At 39.2% G+C, this 16,177-nt stretch overlaps 1 protein-coding gene across 1 annotated transcript; it reads left to right on the top strand.

Annotated features, from left to right (window-relative positions):
* Nucleotides 1-8,785: 8,785 nt before the first annotated feature.
* Nucleotides 8,786-9,813, top strand: arl14.S (ADP ribosylation factor like GTPase 14 S homeolog). The gene has a single exon (XM_018264797.2). It carries the CDS (start codon nucleotides 8,786-8,788, stop codon nucleotides 9,389-9,391), a length of 606 nt encoding a protein of 201 aa, XP_018120286.1. The 3' UTR covers nucleotides 9,392-9,813.
* The last annotated feature ends 6,364 nt before the right edge of the window (nucleotides 9,814-16,177 follow it).

Here is a 16,177-nt window from a genome sequence, read left to right on the forward strand (position 1 = left end):
AACAAATGCAACCCTAATAAAGGTAACGGTTCCAGCTCAGTTAGGACTTTTTGTAACCTATCTGTGCCCCTGCAAGGATAAACTGCTTTTTAGTGCCACTAAAGTGCATTAAGTAAAGTATATATATATATATATATATATATATATATATATATATATATATATATCTATATCTATATATAACCAAAGGAATGGTGCACTCCGTAGACAAAATTAATACCTGGGTGCCAGCATGGGAAATAAGCAGTGAAAAAGGATTGCGGCACTCACAGGGTTTTAGTGAAAAAACAAAAATTTTTTATTATTAAGCCTCATATATATATATATATATATATACATACACACATACAGGTATGGGACCTGTTATCCTGAACCCCATTATCTAAAAAGCTCCAAATTACAGAAAGTCTGTCCCATAGACTCCATTTTATCCAAATAAACCAAATTTTTAAAAATGATTTCCTTTTTCTCTGTAATAATAAAACAGTACTGTAACACCTATTTGGGCTGCATAGCACACAAATAGTTAAACTGTCCAGCTAGCAGTAGAAGAATGGGTTACACGCGACTTCACACAACAGGGTCAGGGCCTTCGCCATGTGGAAGTGTTCCCTCTATGGTGTAGTGCAACTACATCCCCCCAGGCTACTGTGCATACAACAAAAGATGGGCGCCAGGAGGTTCTTGCAGTAAAACAGAAAACGGTTTATTTAACTATGCACGAGGCAAGTGACCACAGGTTTAGTAGTCACACAGGAGCTGAGGCAATAGCACATTTCTCACACAGAGCTGCAGGCATTAGGCATTTCTCACAGAGGAAAGGTCTCCATTAGGCATTTGCAGTATTCACACACATTCCCTCCTGGAAGTTGTCAGGAAAGCAGCTTCTACCCTACAGTCCCTCTTCACTGAGGTCCCTGACTGGAGGCAACACATAAAGCCTCTGGGAAGCTACTCCCTTACTGCAAATCCTTGTTGGAGCTTCAGCTGCTCTTTCTCTCTCACCTCTCTGCCTTTCTCTCCTAGAGAGACTATGACAAGTCTGCCCTAGTGCAACTATTCCTCATTCACGGGGTTACCTGGTCCCCGACTTCTTCTTCCAAAGCACATGGGCCTTTCTGGGCCTAGCTGTGCCCAGGCTCCCCTGAGCACACCCAGCTGGATCACCATCCACAGGCCAAAGAGGAAGTGGCCACTCCCTACACACACTATATAGCAGTGTAGCAGGGGAGTGTCATTCTCTCCTGGCAGATCACTCTAAGAAAAAAGGTGGGGGCCTTAAAGCTGCAGGGCAGATTACCCAGTAGGGGTCCCTACAGTACCTTGAACTTGATCCAAACTAAGATATAATTAATCCATATTGGGAGCAAAACCAACCTATTGGGTTTACTTAATGTTTATATGATTTTCGAATACACTTAAGGTATAAAGATTCAAACTAGGGAAAGATCCATTATCTGGAAAACCACAGTTGCCGGGCATTCTGGATAACAGGTCCCATACCTGTGTGTATATATATATATATATATATATATATATACATACAGTTCCATCGGCACTCTCTCCATTCCAAATACCACGGCTGGGTGCTCACCAATATCGGATTATATATATTTTTATATATATATATATATATATATATATATACACATACATATATATATTTACACATATATATATTTTATATACAGAAACATATATGCTGTATATATATATATATATATATATATATATATATATATATATATATATATATGCTCTGTATATGTGTATGTACATACATACACAGAGCAAGCAAATCCACGCGATTCAGCTTAGAATGATGTTTCAGCCTCTCTCAGAGTGAATAAACACAGCAAACAGTGCCAAACCAAACATACAGTAGTGGGAAGGTGAGACACAGGTGATGACATCAACAAGTATCATTTTAAATTTAAAATAATTTTTAGTAGGACACAATTGTAAAGATCGAGAAGGAATTTCGTATATAGATGTGTTGCATCTGGATGTGTGGATTAGTGGGCTTATTGATCAAAAAACGAATTTGCGAGGTTTGTGAGTTTTTTTCTACTTCAAATAAACTCACAATTTTTGCTTGTTCGAATGTTTGCTTATTTATGAAAAAAATCAGCATATAAAAAACTCAATTGATAAATACCAGTCATAGAGGCCTATTTATCAAATTCGAATTTGTGAGGTTTAGAGTTTTCTTCCACTTCAAATAAGATTAAAAAAAACTGTAATGTCTGTGCTTCCAGGCTTTATCCTAAAATGTAATAATATAGTCTGTGATGGCCTTAAGATGACTTGGTAAACTGAATACTAAAGGTACAAGAAAAACTTCCACATATTCTTATAGTTCATTTAGTGACCCATTCCCAGACACTATCAGCCTAATGTATTTCTTCTCTGTTAAAACAGACTCATTACAGGCCCACACAAGTCATTTAATCAACTTAAAGGGATCCTGTCATCGGAAAACATGTTTTTTTCAAAATGCATCAGTTAATAGTGCCACTCCAGCAGAATTCTGCACTGAAATCCATTTCTCAAAAGTGCAAACAGATTTTTTTATATTCAATTTTGAAATCTGACATGGGGCTAGACATTTTGTCAATTTCCCAGCTGCCCCTGGTCATGTGACTTGTGCCTGCACTTTAGGAGAGCAATGCTTTCTGGCAAGCTTCTGTTTTTCCTTCTCAATGTAACTGAATGTGTCTCAGTGGGACATGGGTTTTCACTATTGAGTGCTGTTCTTAGATCTACCAGGCAGCTGTTATCTTGTGTTAGGGAGCTGCTATCTGGTTACCTTCCCATTGTTCTTTTGTTTGGCTGCTGGGGGGGAGGGGGTATCACTCCAACTTACAGTACAGCAGTAAAGAGTGACTGAAGTTTATCAGAGCACAAGTCACATGACTTGGGGCAGCTGGGAAATTGACAATATGTCTAGCCCCATGTCAGAATTCAGAATTGAATATAAAAAAATCTGTTTGCTCTTTTGAGAAATGGATTTCAGTGCAGAATTCTGCTGGAGAAGCACTATTAACGGATTCATTTTGAATTTTTTTTTTTTCCCATGACAGTATCCCTTTAATATGGAATCTCTTCATCCTGTAACTATGTAAGCTATTTGCTCTTAAAATAAAAGGTATCCGGGTCTTTAATAAATGAGTCTTGGTATGCGTGTGATCTACAAATATGCATTCAGGTGTGTGAGCCCAAGTTTAAAAGGAAGCGTGGTTTGACCAAGCCAGTGTATAAATAACCTCTTACAATGGGCATATTTGTCAAAAAGGTAGAATAGCTGTACTTTGCCTTATACTAGGAGGATACATTGGGGCCCATGTTGTGTCTTTTGTCACATGATACTTAGGATATTTATCAAAATCTGAAATATTCTCACTATTTTCTGAAAACAACTCCAACCAAATTCACACAGACTTCCCCCCCCAGCCCATTTATCAAAAAATGATCACAAAAATTTCTTGTTCAGGAAAAGACTCTATAAAATCGTGAAAAAAATCCAATTGTACCATTTTTTCGGATTTGTTGCCGAAAACTGTGACTTTTTCAGATTTAACACCTGAAACCTGTGACTTTCGGATTTGATGCCCGAAACAACAAAATCATGGATTATTGAACGAAACCAGTGCAGATCATGCTATCTTCACATGAACTCGGCAGGTCTGCGTTGGAGTACATTTTTATTCGGACTTTTAAAAATTTTAGTTTTTTTCCTAAAAAAAAAATTGTGGTTTCCCCTTTAAAAGTCCAACCAGAAAAAAATGGAATTTAATAAATAACCCCCTTAATCTCTGCATATTTATACATATATGTATTTATAATACATATGTATATTTATATTGAACAGCACATCTCCTAGTAGAAACTTATAAATAAATACATACATTTAACAACTACTGTTTATGGTAGTTGCCATGGGAAATGAAAGCCCAGCCTATACCCCACCTCCATTTGTACATACAAGTAAAATAATAGGAAACTGATAAATGACTATTACCACCAAAGTAATTAGGGAGGAGGGACACACAATTCTGATGCAAACATAGGGCTTATAATTAAACAAGGTGCTCTTTATTTTTTTAATGACTTTCTTTGGTTCCAACATATTCTGAAGTCAGAGCAACTTTTAGTGCAAATACAGCATTTGCATCGGGCTCCAAAGTTCATGGCAGCCATTGCATAAAAGTTGTTCCACTGTTACATGCTTGATGTTGCAGTTTAATGACAGTTGTTAAGGTTCCAGGTTGGGCATCTCTGTGTATAGAAAGAAGCAACACTAACACCATTATACATGTCCTCTCTAGGGGTGTCTGTGATACTGGGTGGAACCGGGCAAGTGTCCTGTGTTCCCTACTATATTCTATACCCCCTTCAGCTTATACAACGTTATGGGCTTTGCATCCAGACTTGAACAGCTGATCATAACTCTTTACATGCAATCTGGAGAGCTGATCAGGATTGCTTCCATGCATACTGTTTTGCTATGGCACCCTGTAGGCACCAGATGGCATTTTTAGAAGGAAAACTGCAAGTCATATGGAGCAGATTACAGCTTGATAAATCTGGAATGTCATTCTGTAAAGCAAAGTATCCATCTATGGAATAATTAGACATTTATCAACTTACAAACTGGAAGGCTTTGAGTTACTTTGAAAAAGGCTTTGTGCTGTTATAGACTAGTTTTGAGAAAGCTGCCAGGGAAAAGCATTATAGCAGAGGATACTGTATTGCCTTATCTGCCACAATGTACAGTCTGAGACTGCAGAACTCCCAGGTGACCTGATATGCTACAAAATAAGCCATTATCACTGCTAGGTACCAAGTCAATTTCATGCTGACAGTAGAATTGTTATGGCATGTCCATGAAGATGTCCCATCTGCTCTTTGCACACACAATGCTGAAAGCTGGGGTTGCTGGTGCTTGTATTTCAACATTATTTAGACTGTCGGTTAAATATACATTAGAGTATATATTAGTTTATATCATGTACAATGTACTGATTTATTATTACAGAGAAAAAGGAAATCATGTTGTAAAATGTAATTGTTTTATTAAAATGGAGTCTATGGGGCAAATTTTTAGGGCGAAGTGACTAACGCTGGCGAATATGCGCCAGTGTGACGTCATTTCAGAACTTCGCAGATTTACTAATGGTCGCCGGTGTAACTTTGCTAGCAAAGGAGATATACTCTAGCGGTACTTCGCTCCCTAACGCCAGGTGAATTTTCGATCTGGCAAATGGATGTAACAACGCAATTTTACTAAGATGCAAATTTTACTGAACGTTACCTCTTGCGCCAGACTTGCCTTCGCCACCTCAGAACAGGCGAAGTGCAATAGAGTAGATAGGACTTCCTCAAAAAATAGTTAAAATTTTGTCCCAAAAAACGCTGGCGTCTTTTCCTTTTTTCTGGGTGATAGGCTGCAAAAGAGCGTAAATTTTTTTTGGGGTAACCGGCTTCCCCCCTACTTTTCCTAACATATGGCACATAAAGTATACGCTGGGCTCATGTGTAGGACAGTATAACAACTTTTATTTTATTGTATTAAGGTTTCCTGGGCTTGTGTATTGTAATGTATTTGCTGCAACATACACGTCCATTGCACTTTAACTTCCCGTCGTATGCAAATAAGGCAATGCTAGCGCAACTTCGCTTCACTTGGCGCAGTAACGATAGCGCAACTTCCACAGCATTCGGCGCCCTGGACGCAACTTCAGATTTTAGTGAATTAGCGTTGTCCTGGTGAACCTACGCCTGACAAAGTATTGCCCTGTGAACAAAGCCGTCACTGGCGTCCCTATGGGAGATGGTCTTCCCATAATTCCGAGCTTTCTGCATAATGGAGGCATGGTTCTCCAAATCACAGGAAGACCACCTAACCCTAGGTGGCAATCATTTTGGACAATGGCTGCCATATTTGAAGTGGGCTCACAAGTGGCCATGTATAGTTATAGAGAACGAAAAGCTCTATAAATATGTCTAAAACAATGTATTTATGAGACCCCTGCTTCCTTCCAAGAGAGGAAAGATCAATGTTCAAATTTCAGGCCACAATCTAGCCTTAAGAAATATAACCTTGAATACCATCTAAATCAGCGTGCCATGTTCCACCAGCACGGCTTGTCACCTGTTAAGTGACTTTAGGCCTTGTGCCAAGTGTTACTGTTTATTTTGGTTTACACACTTCCCTGGCAACCTTCCCAGCTTCAAGATAAGGCCCTATGGTGACATCCCTGCTTATTTAATTGAGATCCTGTTAATAGCTACCACATGCAGTCTTTCTACCTTTGTTGTATGTTTCTCAAAAAAACCCTCCCTCTCTGTGTATAGGTTGACTAGTGAGATTCCAGAAATGTAAATAAAAGTCATCATTTTAATTTATTTATGTAATGCCAGCAAGTTACACAGCACTTTATATTAATTTATAACAAACAGGGCTCTTACAGTAATCTAATAAACAAGGGTTAAAACATTTAAATTGGACCAGAGGGCCCTACTCTAAAGGACATAAAAATATAAAAGGGTCTGGTCTAGCATTGCATTTACACATATTTAGGCAAAAATGAGGTTCTATGGGCAGAGACACACGCTCAGATTCGAGGAGATTAGTCGCCTGGCGGAACTGCATTCCCCTTCCTTTCCGCCGGCTAGAATGTAAATCCCCAGCGGGATGGCCATCAGAACGATTTGGTTTCAGAAACCGCCCCGAAGTTTCCTTGTGAGGCTACTTAGATCGACTTGGGAAAAAGAAGCTCTCCGAGTGCCATCCCACCAGCGATTTACATTCCAGCTGGCAGTTCATGGAGATTAGTCACCCGAAGAAGAGGAGATTTGTCGCCCCTATTTGTATTCCCTATTGTAAAATATAAGGATATTATAAGTCATCGAGGAATTCTATGACCATATAAAAGCACGAGGCTGAAGGTCGAGTGCTTTTATACAGATCATGGAACTCTGAGGTTACTGCGAATATCCTTTTATTTTCCAACAAGGGGTACTTTATCTATTATAATATATAAGTTTTAGTGAGTCATGTGACAAAAATGGCATCACTAAGCTCCGTTTAAAACTGATGATATCAATAAGAGCCATTTATAAGCATATAATTTACAGGATATTCATGGCTTTTGTGTATTGTAAGGTTCAGTTATAATGTACTGTAAATTTAGTATTTTGTAATGCATAAGTGAGCAAAATTTGGGCTAAACTAGCAGACAAAGAATCAAACAAAGACAGAACACTTCATCACTACTAACCACTTCCCTTCTTGTCTAAATGTAACCCTGGGAGGCAGGAAACATCAAACAACAGATTTGTTACAAAAACTGTCATGTATTTGCATATGGGCCCTTTTAAAATGTTCTTCTTTAGTAATTTGGAACAACTGAGTGTAGGTATTGTACACGATTAGGGGATCATCCTAAAATCAAGTTTGCATTTGGTCCTGCAAACAATTACTGCTGCATTACTATTGGAGCACTCTTTGCTTACCTCTGTAACAGAGTGATAAGCCATGGGCTGACTAGTTGTCAAATGAGAGAGAGAGAGAGAGAGAGAGAGAGAGAGAGAGAGGGAGTGTGTGTGTGAGAATGGCAAGTTTGGGTTGCCACCTTTGCTAGTAAAAAATCCTATATTTATTTGTTTTCCCTATTAAAGGGGTGGTTCACCTTCAAACAACTATTTGTTTTCAGATAGATCACCAGAAATAACGACTTTTTCCAATCATTTTCTATGTGTCACCGTTTTTCTAATATTGAAGTGTAACGTGTAATTTTTCAACTTCTGATGCAGGGGGGGTCGGCGACCCTGTAAAAGTCTATTGATACATTTAGTTGGTACATTTCTTATCTTTGTCCCTGCTGAGCAGAATAGCTTGGTTTCATCACAGGCAGCTGTTAGAATTGATAAAACTCCAGAGATGTTGCTGAGAAATGTATCAACTAAATGTATAAACTAAATGTTGCAAAATTGTAATAGATTAGAATCTGCACCGGAATTACTGAGCTGCCATACTCAAACACCAGAGACACGAACATTCAACTTTAAACTTAGATTTTGGAAAAACAGTAAAAAATAAATAATGGAAAGTAATTGAAAAAAGTCTTTATTTCTGGGGATCAATCTGAAAACAACTGAACTGAAAAAAGTGTTTGGAAGGTGAACAACAATGGCAAATTTGCTCCTCCTATAAGTTGCATCTTGGAGAGAATCTTTTTATTGAGGAAAAAAACTGATTCCCCCCACACCCGTGATTTGTAAAAATCGCAGTAGTCCCTAAGCATATGTGCATTTAAATTGCAGAATCTGCCATATCACTTGACAAGATATCAGCACACAAAAGGGATTCCAATGCACATGAGCTGCCGTACTAGGCAAGATACACCTAAAGGTGAACACCATGTACATATATAAACCAACCTCACAATAGTTTGCCTTTGTTTGAGAACAGCTGGTCTAGATCTGTTCTTTTATTTTCTCAATATAAATATAATTTTACTTTCGGCAGCTGTAATACAATGAGTACGTTTCACACCCGCTGTGCTTAGATATGTATTGAACTTTGGTTTCTCATATTGATTATGCTTTATTACACATCACAGTTCCATCTTTGTGACAAGCAGTGGACATTAAACCTTCATAAACAATACACCTGTATGCTGATAAGACAGGTTATAAGTACACACACCCCTGTGATCCACATCCCCAGGCAAAACTTTGTCTCTTTCTCATTTGACTGACTTGTTTGAGTCAAACACACATGGGTGTATCAGGTTCTTCTCACTCCAGGGTAAAGCAAGCACGAATTCTTATACTGGGCTTGGATGATGCCGGAAAATCGACTGTGCTTTATAAATTTAAGTTTAAGGAGCATTTTATAACTATCCCAACTGTGGGCTTTAATGTGGAGATGATTCACACAGAGAAGCACTTGCAGTTAACCATGTGGGATGTTGGAGGGCAGCAAAAACTGAGATCCTTTTGGTGCCATTACTTTGAAAACACAGATGGACTTGTGTATGTGGTAGACAGTAATGACTCTAAACATCTGGATGAATCCAAGAAAGAATTCCAACGTGTCCTTCAGAATGAGCTGATTAAAAATGTTCCTGTGGTTCTGCTGGCAAACAAACAAGATCTCCCTGGAGCACTGAATGCTGAGGAGGTAACGCGGAAGTTTAATATGAAGAGATATTGCTCAGACCGTGACTGGTACGTACAGCCCTGCTGTGCACTCACGGGACAAGGACTGGCAGAGGGACTTAGTAAGGTGACTGAGTTTGTGAAGAACTGTATGAAGTCAAAGGAAGAGCCATTAACATGTTCTAAGCAGAATGTCCGACTCAAGACATCCCGGAAAGTGTGATCCTACCAAAACTCTTGGGAGTTCCTTGGAACAGATACTAGAAGCAAGCACCTTTTTTTTTTAAGACGGAATACTGAAATTGAAGATGGAAATCTGCTAATATTTATTTTTATCTATATGGGTTTCTATTAATGAATATTTTGCTGAGAGACAATACAGTATTAATTGTATTTTTGTTTTCTTCTACTTGTTATTTATTATCTTTATTTTGTAATTGTGTAACACCTTACACAGAACTAATCATGAGAAGTACAAGAATAATGCTGGACAGTGTTCCGTTATAGGTTTGCCTAAACAACCTTTCAATAGATGTAATAAGGTTTTATGTTAATCTAAGCAAAAAGTGTATGTTTTTAGCCTGCCATAAGTATTAATGCAGAAGACGTTTTTGGTCCAAGTCCTCACCTTCACAGTCCAACAACTGAAAGTCAAATGCCACCATAACTTTTAAAACAATGCCCCCTACTAAAGTCTGCAGGAATAACTGTCTGTGAACTTCTGTATTGTATTGCTTGGGCCATCTATTATTATTATATATATGGAGGACAAGGCACAGAGGACCAAAATGCACAGACCTAAAGGTCAGTTGATTAGAATGCAATGTGATTGTCCACTCATTTCTCCCCCTTACATTAATTTATGGGGATTATTGGCAGGGATGATTTCCATTTTGGCTGATCAACAGTGTCATGTGAGCTTTATGGGACCTGTGCACAAATGAACATAGTCTAGTTAGAAACAATTGATATATATATTATATTATAGATCGCTAGGGACTGTGAATAAATGTGAATTATGGTATTTTTTTGAGCAGGAAAAGATGTATTTTCTATTCTTCCTGCTTTGTTAGTGACAGATATATGTTTATTATATCCTGTTTAAGAATACAGCTTCATTTCTATTTTCCTTACTGACGATAGTAATGCATGAAAGCATATCTTATTTTGTGCACATAGTATGCATTCATTTAGCATATTTACATTTAGGAATGTTATAGGAACTTCCATACATTTTGCCTCAATGGACATACTCTCCATAGAGCAACATCTTTGTGACTCCACTTTAACCAGAAATGTATGTTTTAGCTTTCAAACCCCATTGCTTTGTTGCATCACAATTGACATGATCTAAACAATAAATTGGTTTACAGTACGTGAGCCATTCAGGTGATTTGTACGAGTCTTGTTGCATTCAATTTTATCTGCTTATTTTACAAATAGAAAAGTTTGTGACAAACTGATTTTGTTTGCATTGTTTTTAAAGTTATGTTACTGTGTATTTATATATAAATATATAGCAATAGCTATTTGTCACTATGTCAAAACCTTTTTTTAACATTCTCTAACGTATTTCCCAAACGTGACCCTCAATGCTCCCTGTTTTTAAATTCAGGAGATAGGGTGGAAAACAGTGCATCACTTCTAGATTAACAGGCCCTGTAACAAGCAGATAGATAACTGCCTCTAATATTATCCTATATTGTGACAGCAAGTATCACAATACATGTATATATTTCTGCAAAGAATTCACACTAAAATAAATACATTTGTGCTCCAGTCAATTGCAACGTAGGTTGCTTAAACATGGATACTACATGGCAAGTATTAAAAAAACATCTATTAATGTACAAGTAAAGCCCATCACTGGAGAAAGCTAATTTGTTAGGCACACCCAGCTGATCTATTTGCTTGCCTCTTATTCTGGACTGGCACACGCCTTCTTTAAACCACACTATCCCAGGGTAGTTTTCTGCAAGGCAGGCTGCTGTCTTTCACAAGAATTCCCCTTGCAAGTTAAGGCACGGCTCATACACAGTAGAGTTCTATACCGTGTATGCACAAAGCCTGAACTCAAACATTGTAATTTATGGAACATCTATGACATTGTATTCAAATGCCTACAATTCCCCTTTATGTTGTGGGTGCATCAGTAGTTACCATTACACCAGAAAAATAACAAAACACTACAGATAATTAACATTTACGTTGCTTTCTCTGTGTAGGCAGGCTACCTGAATATGGACCTGAAAAGCAATGAAACAGTGCCATGGTACAGAACCACACTGTGAGTGGTTTAATTCCAGATACATTCAAGTATAGCAAACTGTACTGCTATATTGGAACAATGTCACAGAATGGAACTGGAATATTCCACCACTGTTCTGGCATAATGTTAACTACTAAAGCTGCATTCATTATTACAATAGCTATGGAAAATGTATTCTGGTAATGGTTCAGTAGCACTGTGTATTAATGGCAACTACTGAAGCACTAGCACTAGTCTCTAGGGCTATGGACACAGTTGTGGATTAATTTTAGTGCCAGTTTAATTCATGCCAACTTCTGGTTCCAAACAGATGGAAGTGCTGTAAAAAGTCCTTGCTTAGTTCATTTTTTGTCTGTTCTAGATTTTACAGTGTCTTGACTATATACTATAAATATACTGCAAAATGGACCCTGAACACCTCTCTGACTTCATTTGCTACAGTTATAAGTATGCTGAAATAAAAAGTGGTTTAGAACAATATACATAGTTCAATACCTGAAAATAGCATTGGACAACTCATATGATGTGGCAGACAAATTTCTGGTTGCATAATTTATCATACAACACATCCGCTGGGCCAAAATAACGGATCCCTTATAAGGCATGGCATGGAACAGCAGGAAGTAAAGGAGAGCTATTTTCTGACTTCTAACTATGGCTCTCAGAATGACTCCTTGCTGTTTCCTACCTATAAACATCTAAACTACACAAAAAACTCTGTTTCAACAGACACTTACACCTTTGGAATATTGTGATATTAGCAGCTAGCTGTTATTTGCTATTGGACTGCAAACATCAAATTGGCTGATACTAACTAACATCTGCTGTGAACTAGTTACCCTTGTTAACCTAAAGGCACACATATAGCAACTTCTAGCAGGAGAGAAAAGCCAGTGCCTGCCTAAAGCTGGCCATAGACGCAAAGATTTGATCGTACGAATCTCCATTTCGTGCGATTTTCGGGCTGTGTGTGGTGCCGCGACATTTTTTGTGGGATTGCGCTCTGATGTTCAGTCAATCGGACAGGTTAGAAAATTTCTGTCGGCTACGGATATTTCTGCATGTATTGCTGATCTGACGATATCAAGTGGGAGACTGTCACCAGCTTTTATCGGACATAACTTTTGTACTATTGCTGTCAGGGGCAGAACATTGTCTGATCTGTTCTTTTACTACTTTATTTGATCTGAATAGTTAGTCGAAGGTCAGGAGATTACACAGCATGATCATTTGTCCGACATGAAGGTATGTCTGCTTGTCTATGTCCAGCTTATTTCTTGCCTCTTGCTTCACTTGCATCCACCCATCACTACCTACATGGGGCAGACACTGACCCCAATTGCCCCATACACAGGCCGATAAAAATTGTTGATTCATCCATCTGGACCCAGTCAGCAGTAGAGATGGCGCAAACTGTTCGCCGGCGAACTTGTTCGCGCGAACATCGGGTGTTCGCGCTCGCCGGAAGTTCGCGAACGTCGCGCGACGTTCGCCATTTTGGGTTCGCCATTGTTGGCGCTTTTTTTTGCCCTCTCACCCCAGACCAGCAGGTACATGGCAGCCAATCAGGAAGCTCTCCCCTGGACCACTCCCCTTCCCTATAAAAACCGAAGCCCTGCAGCGTTTTTTCACTCTGCCTGTGTGTGCTGAAGAGATAGTGTAGGGAGAGAGCTGCTGCCTGTTAGTGATTTCAGGGACAGTTGAAAGTTTGCTGGCTAGTAATCGTTTTGATACTGCTCTGTTATTGGAGGGACAGAAGTCTGCAGGGGTTTGAGGGACATTTAAGCTTAGGTAGCTTTGCTGGCTAGTAATCTACCTTCTACTGCAGTGCTCTGTATGTAGCTGCAGTGGGCAGCTGTCCTGCTTCTGATCTCATCTGCTGACTGCTGCAATAACAGTAGTCCTTGTAAGGACTGCTTTTATTTATTTTTTGTTGTTTTACTACTACTACTACTACTACTATAAGAGCCCAGTGCTATTAGTCTAGCAGTGTTGGGGAGTGGGACTGGTGTGCTAATCTGCTGCTCCTAGTAGTTCAGTAGCACCAACTTTAATTTTTTTTTTTTTAATATTCATTTTTTTTTTATTTTACTTTTTTTTATTTTACTACCGCTGTAGTAGTGTATAAGTTGACCTTTTAGGCATTATTTGCCCTGTAGGCATTTTTTGCCCAGTGTGTTATTCAACCAACTGCCATCTAGCTGTGTGACCTTGTTCACATTCTGTCTAAATATCCATAATATTACCGTCTCCAGAAAAAACACCGGAGTGACTTTTTTCAAGCAGCCATAATATATTTTACGTAATCCGTATCCATCGCTGTAGTAGTGTATAAGTTGACCTTTTAGGCATTATTTGCCCTGTAGGCATTTTTTGCCCAGTGTGTTATTCAACCAACTGCCATCTAGCTGTGTGACCTTGTTCACATTCTGTCTAAATATCCATAATATTACCGTCTCCAGAAAAAACACCGGAGTGACTTTTTTCAAGCAGCCATAATATATTTTACGTAATCCGTATCCATCGCTGTATTAGTGTATAAATTGACCTTTTAGGCATTATTTGCCCTGTAGGCATTGTTTGCCCAGTTTTTTTGGCCGCAGCCACTGAAGCACAGAGGCCAGAAAAAATATGCCATATAAATGCTGAAAATAGTCATTTTTTGCCATACGTTGACTCAACGTATATGGCAAAAAATTACTATTTTCAGCATTTATATGGCATATTTTTTCTGGCAACTGTGCTTCAGTGGCTGCGACCAAAAAAACTGGGCAAACAATGCCTACAAGGTCAACGTATGGCAAAAAATGACTATTTTCAGCATTTATATGGCATATTTTTTCTGGCAACTGTGCTTCAGTGGCTGCAACCAAAAAAACTGGGCAAACAATGTCTACAAGGTCAACGTATGGCGAAAAATTACTATTTTCAGCATTTATATGGCATATTTTTTCTGGCAACTGTGCTTCAGTGGCTGCGTCCAAAAAAACTGGGCAAACAATGCCTACAAGGTCAACGTATGGCAGTTGTTTAAAGAGAACAGTAGATTACTAGCCAGCAAAGCTACCTAAGCTAAAATGTCCCTCAAATCCCTGCAGACTTCTGTCCCTCCAATACAGAGCAGTATCAAGCAGATTACTAGCCAGCAAACTTACTATCATCTGTCCCTGAAATCACTAACAGCTCTCCCCCTACACTATCTCTTCCAAGCACACACAGGCAGATTTTTCAGATACATTTTTGCCCTTGATCCCCCTCTGGCATGCCACTGTCCAGGTCGTTGCACCCTTTAAACAACTTTAAAATCATTTTTCTGGCCAGAAATGTCTTTTTTAGATGTTAAAGTTCGCCTTCCCATTGAAGTCTATGGGGTTCGCGAACCGTTCGCGAACCGCTCGCATTTTTGCGCAAGTTCGCGAATATGTTCGCGAACTTTTTTTCCGACGTTCGCTACATCCCTAGTCAGCAGTTAGTTGACCTGTGATCTGGCAGAAAATCAGACAGATATTGATGAGGTAGATTTAAAAATCCCATTTGGTGTGAGGACTGTATGAGCTAACTGATGCCATCTTCATCCTGACTGCCTGCATTTACTATCATTGTGTTCCAATCTTTTATCCATCAGCCCAATATTGCGCCACCTCAAGTTGAACATATGGGGGATATGATCTGATTGTTTGGGGGGCCTAACCAAATATGCACAAAGAGTGGCCAGCTTTAACAACTGGGTGTGCTATGAAACCAAATATTTTGTTTCCCTTTAAACCAACATTCAAGCCCATAGAACACTATTTTGAAATGCTTTTAGAATTTCCGCATGCGAACTGCTGATTTCATTACAGTTCAGGAACACCCTTTAAATAAATGGAACACCCTTTAAAGAAATTGTTAAGTATAAAAATAAAAACTGGGTAAATACTGTAGATAGGCTGTGCAAAATAAAAAATGTTTCTAATACAGTTAGTTAGCCAAAAATGTAATGTATAAAGGCTGGAGTGACTGGATGTCTAACATAATAGCCAGAACACTACTTCCTGCATTTCAGCTCTTTTGGTTTCCATTGATTGGTAACCAGGCACTGCCCAATCAGTGACTCGAGGGTAGGGTTACCAGCCAGCTGGTATTTTACCGGCCTAGCCGGTAAAACACCTGCCAAGGCCAGGCCCAGTATTACAAATTTACCGGCAATATAGTTGTTGAGTGGCGTGGCCCGCCCCTTTTGCTGGACAACCCCCTGTGGCTCCACCCATTTTTGCATCACAGCCCGGCCCTTTGTTCCTGCCCCCACCACCAGCTGGTGGAAATTTTATTAAAAGGTGGCAACCCTACTTGAGGGGGTAGTTGCCGGTACTTACCAGCAATCTAGCTGCTGGTAAATTTGTAATACCCCTAACAAAAGCCCTTGGCCCACCCCCAATCCGGTAAAAATGTATCTTTTTTACTGCCTTCTGGTCAATTGTGCTTTTTTTTGGCCCCACCCCTTTATGGCACGCCCCACCCCTTTGTTCCCGTCCCCACCACTAGCCACTGAAAATTTTATTAAAAGGTGGCAACCCTACTTGAGGGGGTCACATGGGTCATAAGTGTTTCTTTTGAATCTGAGCTGAATGCTGAGGATCAATTGCAAACCCACTGAACAGTTATGTCCCATGTGGCCCCCCTTCAAGTAGCTGACTAACTCAGAGTTAGAGAGCTGAAAAGCAGGAAGTAGTGTTCTGGCTGTTATATTAGACATTCAGT

The sequence above is a fragment of the Xenopus laevis genome, chromosome 5S (assembly GCF_017654675.1).
Source record: "Xenopus laevis strain J_2021 chromosome 5S, Xenopus_laevis_v10.1, whole genome shotgun sequence".
Lineage (NCBI taxonomy): Eukaryota > Metazoa > Chordata > Amphibia > Anura > Pipidae > Xenopus > Xenopus laevis.

Bases quoted from the DNA above. Each gene is read 5' to 3' on its own strand.
- arl14.S (XM_018264797.2), top strand. From the start codon at position 8,786: ATGGGTGTATCAGGTTCTTCTCACTCCAGGGTAAAGCAAGCACGAATT.